The sequence below is a fragment of the Ahaetulla prasina genome, chromosome 2 (genome assembly GCF_028640845.1).
Source record: "Ahaetulla prasina isolate Xishuangbanna chromosome 2, ASM2864084v1, whole genome shotgun sequence".
In the NCBI taxonomy this organism is placed as follows: domain Eukaryota; kingdom Metazoa; phylum Chordata; class Lepidosauria; order Squamata; family Colubridae; genus Ahaetulla; species Ahaetulla prasina.
Genome location: NC_080540.1, coordinates 292298950 through 292306523, shown reverse-complemented (window position 1 = coordinate 292306523; position 7574 = coordinate 292298950). Strand labels below are relative to the sequence as shown.

Genomic DNA, 7574 nt, shown 5'->3' with positions numbered 1-7574 from the left:
AATGAGTGCTGAGTCATGGAGCCACACCCCATGGCCTATATAAAGGATCTGCTTTCTGGCAGTCTCTGAGTCAGGCAAAGTCAAACTTATCTTGCTGAAGTCACTTACTGGTCTCCTGCCTGCTCTGAGGACTTTGCTAGGACTTTGGGCAGAGCTGCAGAGGCAAGCCTGATTCGGATTTCCCTGACCCAGCCGTCAGCGGAGGAGTGGGACACGACATCATTTAATTTCACTGTTTCCTTCCTCCAACTTGCCTTCCAATCAATTTCTGGATCCTCCACCTAATTCGGCTTTGGATATTTGAACTGCTAAATGATTTCCTTCTCCCTAACCCTAACCCTAACTGTCAGGAAATTTCTTCTCAGTTCTAGGTTGCTTCGCCTTCCTCCCTCTTTTTTCTCACCTGGCATCACTTCGGCCACCAGTGGTCCTTCTGCGGCCAGCTCCCGCACAATCTCATTGTCATCCTCATTGATATCTAACCAACGTCCACAGTTGAAGGTGTATTTCTGCTTTGTTAGAGTTTTCAAAAGAGTGACCTTGAATCATTGGGAGGAAAAAAGGCTGTGAGAATACATAACCCAATGATATATCAGGCGTATTTGGAATCTCATAGTACTTGGAAGGAGATGGTGACACGGGGTTTATGCGAATAAAAACGGAGTTGAGGTGAATTGGGAAAACAGCAAAACGTTCCTTCTAAAATGTGTTAACATTCTCTTCTGTTAAAGGAGAACCTGAAGTCTTTGGTATTTAAACTGTTTGCACTACAGATATATTTAAGAAGTTTATATCATCTGTCTAATAAATCAGGACTTCTTTTCTGTTGACTCAGGCTATAAGCTCACATCTGGATAAACATATAGGATTACACTGTAAGATTTTAAATCTCAAAACATTTAACTAGACAGCAGGTTACTTGCACTTAGAAGGATTATTTCTGGGTAAACATGCTTAATACCAAGCTGAGGAAGAAATTGCAAAACATTGCATCCTTATTAATAATATTCTGGATCAAGACAGAAAAGAAGAATCTTACCGTTGAACATCATCCAGTAAACTAAGATTAATATGGTTAAAAATTATACAATGGCTGAAGGGTTGGGACTACTTAAAACTTACTTATTTATCTGCGCTGGCCTGGGTTAGTTTTTAAGTTTATGGGTTTTTTAATGGGTTTTAGTCTCAAATTTTAATTGTGGCCAATTTTAATAAGTTTTTTAATTGTATTTTAATTGTATTTATATTGTATTGTCTATTTTACTTGGCTGTGAACCGCCCTGAGTCCTTCGGGAGAAGGGCGGTATACAAATTTAATAAATAAATAAATAAATAAATAAACTACTACTCCGAAAATAAGGCCTAACCGGAAAAATAAGGCACGATTTTTCAGGATGCTTATCATGTAATGTAATGCTACCCCAAAAATAAGCCCCAGTTAAGATTATCAGCCAGATGGATGCATTTAGTACTGTACTTCCCAAAAAATAAGACCTAACTGGAAAATAAGCCCTAATGTGTCCTTTGGAGCAAAAATTAATATTAAGACCCAGTCTTATTTTTGGAGAAACATGATAGCACCTTAGAATTCAAGAATTGGAAGATACCCTATAACAGTGTCGGCGAACCTATGGCATGCATGCCAGAAGCGGCGCGTGAAACCATCCTGCGAAGAATGCACGTCCTCGCTTGCTCCTATTACGTGTTCCTGTGATCACACACGCTCCGGTCAGCTGGCTGTCATGCGCATGGGAGCAGCGGAACTCGGAAGAGCTTCCTGTTCTGTTTCCCTTCCCCCAATACTCCCAGCAAAGAGTCCGTCAGAGGCCTTCCTTTTTTCCTTTTATTTACATAGATACATGTCCTGGCCACGTCTACCCACGGGCCTGCCAAGTTTCTGGAGATAACGAGGAAATTATAGATAAGGCCAGAATTACTCACGAATATATTCTTCCCTCCATTGAAACAGTTAGCTCGCGCCAATTCATTAGCTCACGCCAACTCATTACTTTGTCCAAGACAAAAAACCAGGAAGTCCCGCCTCCTATTTATAGTCTCTGCAGATGTCACTGCATGACAATTATGACTTGGCTTTGTCCCAACTCTTCCGCTGCTGCTTGCGGCGATCCTGTCTCGTAACCTTGCATTGCTCCAAAACTGTTCTTGGGCGTTGCCAAATCAGAAGAAGGCTCCATGGAATCAGGCTGTGCCGGCCCTCCTCCTCCCTTTGAGTGGGTGCCAGGGAGGAAAGGGCTCAAGAGAAGCAGGGCTGGCCAGGTCTTCTCCTCACTTTCTGAATCATCCGAGTCCAGGAGTCCGGGTCCAGGAACCTGGGTCACAACACTATCCTCACCGCAGGGCCCTTCCCCGGGCTGACGATCGGGATGCGGTCGGGCTGGGTTCTGCTCATGGAAGGCCTGCACCAGGTCAGGGGCATGAACGCCGGAGGCATCTACCCAGGAGAAATCAGTCCCGTATCCCTTCCACGCGATCAAATATTGGAAACGACCCTTCAGCCAGCGGGAGTCTCGCTGTGGACTTCAGATTCCTCCGATCCGCCTCGCCACAGTGACGGGTGCTGTTGGGCACCGAAGGGGACTCGGTGTGGCCTCAGGAACCAGAAGGGACCGTGAAAACGGGTGGATCCGCATGGATCGTGGCAGGGTCAGTCGGTAGGCTACCGGGTTGATGACTGCCTCGACAGGGAACGGGCCGATGAATCGGTGGTCCAACTTCTTTACCGGGCGGTCGGACGGGAGGTGTTTGGTGGAGAGCCACACCGGTCTCCAACTGCCAGCGGGGCGTTGCCCGTCGGGAGCGGTCGGCGGACCGTTTGTAGTCCTCCTTTGCCCGATTCAGCTGCTGACGTACCAACTGTTGGACCGCATGCAATTCCGTCAGGAAGGTCTGCGTTTCGGGAACAGGAGAGTCCGGTGGTGCCAGAGGGAAGAGCCGCGGATGGTACCCCACATTGGCAAAGAACGGGTCATCTGAGTAGAGGTGTGCTGAGAGTTGTTAAAAGCAAACTCCGCCAGGGACAGGTAGTCGGCCCAGTTGTCCTGTTGCTGGTTGATGAAGCAACGGAGATACTGTTCCAGTATACCGATGACCTTCTCTGTACCCCCGTCGGTCTCCGGATGGTGCGATGACGACAGACACACCTGCACCTCCAACGCGGCCATCAGGCTCTTCCAGAAGCGGGCTGTGAACTGAACTCCGCGGTCCGAAACCACCCTGTCCGGTAGACCATGGAGGCGGAAGATGTGCTGCAGAAAGAGACGGGCTGTTTTTGCGGCTGTGGGCAGTCCGCGGCATGGGATGAAGTGTGCCATCTTGGTGAGCATGTCCACCACCACCAGCACCGTGGTGAACCCAGAGGACGGCGGCAGGTCTGTCAGGAAGTCCATAGAGATCGCCCCCCAGGGTCTGTCGGGTGTCGGCAAGGGCTGGAGGAGCCGGGAGGCCCCGTGGCGGTCTTGGCTTGCCGGCACGGTACGCAGGATGTCACGAGGCATGTATATCATGCCGCACTGGGCCACCAAAAGGTCCGTGTCACCAGGTGGAGGGTCTTGAAGAACCCAAAATGTCCTGCTGCAGGGTTGTCGTGGCACTGGGTCATGACGAGGGCTCGGAGTGGTCCTGTGGGCACATATAATCGCCTCAAACTTGAGTAAGTCCTCCTCCAAGGTCCAAGGAGACGTGGGGCCCACCTCCGCCTCCTTTGCTGCGACCAGGCGTCCTGGCGCTGCGCCTCTCGCACCTGGGCCCGCAAGTCCACTGGCTCCGTGCTGCGGCCAAGGCTTCTGCCGCAGCACTGTCCGTGGAGGAAGGGGTCCTTGGCGCAGAGGTACTCTGGCTTGCGGACAGGGCATCCGCCCTCCGGTTGTGACCGCTGGGAATGTAGGTCACGCGGAAGTTGAACCGGCAAAACAATGACCACCGGATCTGCCGCTGGTTCAACTTCCGAGCTGTGGTGAGGTGCTCGAGATTCCGATGGTCCGCTCGACCTCCACCTGATGTCGGGCCCTCCAGATGGTGTCGCCAAGCCTCGAATGCAGCCTTGATAGCCAGCAACTCTTTTCCCAGATAGTGTAGTTGCGCTCGGAAGGATTGAGTTTCCGGAGTAGTAAGCGAGGGAAAAGTGTGCCACCATTCGCCGGAGCCTGTAGCAGCACCGCCCCAGAGCCACATTGACGCGTCTGTTTCACCACAAAAGGCCGGAGCGGTCGGGATGCCTCAGGACGGGTTCCGTGACGAAGGCTTTCTTGAGGGCTGTGAATGCTTCTTGCTGCGGGGACCCCACCGAACGCAACCTTCTTCCTGAGGAGCTGGGTAAGTGGAGCTGTCAGTGTGGCGAAGCCCGGATGAAGGTCCGTAGTAGTTGGCGGCCCAGCAGGCGCTGAACATCCTTCACCCGACGAGGGCTTCCCAGCTACACAAAGCTTCTACTTTACATGGGTCCATGGCTATGCCTCGGGCGAGATGATATGCCCGAGGAATTCTATGGAAGTCCGGAAGAAGACGATTTCTCCAGCTTCGATTGAGTTGTTGCTCCCGCAAGCGTTGCAGAACCAGACCGACGTGTCGAAGGTGGCTTTCCTGGACCGAGTAAATCAGGATGTCGTCAGGTAGATAACCACGAACCGATCCAACATGTCTCGAACACGCTGCTCATGAAGTGCTGAAAACGGCGGAGCGTTGGTCAACCCAAATGGCATGACAGTGTATTCAGAGTGTCCGTATCGGTGCCGAATGCCGCCTTCCATTCGCCTCCTCGCATCCGCACCAGGTTGTAGGCCCCGGAGATCGAGCTTGGTGAAGATCGTGGCCTCCCGCAACCTTTCCAGTAGCTCCGGATGAGCGGCAGGGGTAGCGATTCCGCACCGTAATGGCGTAGCGGTAATCACAGCATAGGCGCAAGTCCCCTGTCTTCTTCTTCACAAGAGGACCGGGGCCGAGAGAGGGACTTTGAAGGCCGGATGAACCTCGGGCCAGGTTTTTGTCCAGGAAGTCCCTGAGGGCGGCCAACTCGGCCCGACATGGAATACAGGCGCCCCACAGGCAGTGGTGCGTTGGGCAGAAGGTCCACGGGCAATCGAGGGCGCGGGTAGTCGGTCCGCCTTTCTCGCTGAACACGCCGGCGAAGTCCGCCAGCTCAGGAGGCAAGGTGATGGCAGCGGTGGGGACGTTCTGGCGGCACAGGTGTGGCGGATGTGGTCGACGACTGCAGACTCGGAAAGAGATGGCGCCCGCCACCAGGCCACCTGAGGATCGGGGTCCGGCCAGGCCATCCCAAGGACCAAGGAAATGAAGGTCCGCCGTGACATAAAACTGATCGCCTCCTCATGGTCCCCAATAGCCAGGCGCAAAGGCTGGGTGGCGAATTTAATGGGGCCGGACACCAGTTCTCGCCCATCAATTGTCTCTACCGATCGAGGGTCCACCGAACCACGGGACCGCAAACTGGGTCACAAAGGCCTGGTCCATAAAGTTTGTTGTGGCCCCTGAGTCCACCAGCGCATGCGCCTGGAGCCCGTCCGACTGGTTCCCCAACCATATCCGTGTGTCCAGAATCAGATGCCGAGGGGCCCAGAGTCTACCGCAACGCATGGGGAGACGGCACCAGGGCCAGGTCGGGCCTGCCCGCTCCGAGGGTCACGCCAGGACTGGGGCCACCAGCGCTGCATCATTCCAGTTGGGGCACAAAGCGCGGCGGGGGCTTCCAGACGGAGTTCCTTAAGGCGCCCATCCGCTCCCGCTGCATGGTGCGAGGTGCTGCCGCTGTTGGTCCGCCAGCAGGGGCTGTCCTGGAGCAAGAGGGCGTGGCCCATCGAGCAGCCGAGCCGGAAAGAAGGTTAATCACGAAGGCCACCTTAGCCCGGTCGCCTGGGAAATCCTCTGGCCTCATAGCCATGTAGAGCTGGCACTGTCCCAAGAAGGTCGGGAACATCTCAGGCTGCCCAGAAAACTTATCCGCACGGTTATCGGGCACTGCAACGAGGAGGAGGAGTGGGAGGATGGGGGCTGCAGGCACATTCCTGGCAGCAAGTTGGCCTGCCAAGTGAGCCACTTGCTGCTGGAGCTGTTGATTAGCCACTTGTAGCTGCTCTAACTGCTGCTGTACCTGCTGCTGATCCATCTTTGGTGGAAGATGTTTTAGTCGGGTCTTGGACAAAATGTTCTGTTTCCTTCCCCAATACTCCCAGCAAAGAGTCAGTCAGAGGCCTTCCTTTTTCCTTTTATTTACATAGATACATGTCCTGGCCACGTCTACCCACGGGCCTGCCAAGTTTCTGGAGATAACGAGGAAATTATAGATAAGGCCAGAATTACTCACGAATATATTCTTCCCTCCATTGAAACAGTTAGCTCGCGCCAATTCATTAGCTCACGCCAACTCATTACTTTGTCCAAGACAAAAAACCAGGAAGTCCCGCCTCCTATTTATAGTCTCTGCAGATGTCACTGCATGACAATTATGACTTGGCTTTGTCCCAACTCTTCCGCTGCTGCGTGATCCTATCTCGTAACCTTGCATTGCTCCAAAACTGTTCTTGGGGCGTTGCCAAATCAGAAGGAGGCTCCATGGAATCAGGCTGTGCCGGCCCCTCCTCCTCCCTTTGAGTGGGTGCCAGGGAGGGAAAGGGCTCAAGAGAAGCAGGGCTGGCCAGGTCTTCTCCCTCACTTTCTGAATCATCCGAGTCCAGGAGTCCGGGTCCAGGAACCTGGGTCACAACACTTCCGACCTTCCGGGTTGACGTTACGCGCATGTGTGATGGCCAGCTGTTCGGGGGGGGGGGGTTGGATTTTTTTATTTTATTTTTTACACACCAACAACAACATACAATGTATTGTTTCTGAACAAAATATCTAGAAAAGGAGAACACAAAAAAGGGAAATAGCACCAAAAAGCGGATGAAACTAAATGAAAAAATACTGAAAACAAGAAGTGGGGGAAGAACAAGGTGGGATGGAAGGAACAAGGGAAGAAAGAAGGGAAGGGGAAAAAAATACGAAGTCAAAGGACTACATAGGGACTAATAGAGAGAACCAAAAAATGAGGGAAGAGGAAAAAAGGAGAATGGATAGAAATATAGGAGAAGCAAAGAGAGCAAGGAATTTTAAGAAAAAGAAAGAAGGGAATTGAAATAAATTAAAGGTTGAAATATTAACGAGATGGGAATATATAAATATTAGACTCTGAAATGATGGGAATGCCTGCTTGTTTTTTTTTGTTTTTTTTATAAGATTATGAATAGCAATTTTAAAACTATCATTGAAATGTAAGGAGATGATTGATGTGGATGCTATGGAGACTGAAAAGAAAGACCTCTGGTGGCTCAGCAGACCAAGTCTGTCTGTTATTAACACAGCTGCTTGCAATTACTGCAAGTTCAAGCCCCACCAGGCCCAAGGTTGACTCAGCCTTCCATCCTTTATAAGGTAGGTAAAATGAGGACCCAGATTGTTGGGGGGAATAAAGTTGACTTTGTATATAATATACAAATAGATGAAGACTATTGCTTAACATAGTGTAAGCCGCCCTGAGTCTTCGGAGAAGGGCGGGATATAAA

General features: G+C 51.6%; 1 protein-coding gene across 1 annotated transcript in view; it reads right to left on the bottom strand.

Moving 5' to 3' along the window:
- LOXHD1 (lipoxygenase homology PLAT domains 1) overlaps nucleotides 1–7574 on the bottom strand; it is a 285489-nt gene that overhangs the window by 172130 nt on the left and 105785 nt on the right. The window contains exon 12 of the mRNA XM_058168108.1: nucleotides 404–539. Within this exon, the coding sequence (XP_058024091.1) occupies nucleotides 404–539 (136 nt within the window). The remainder of the gene's footprint in view (nucleotides 1–403; nucleotides 540–7574) is intronic.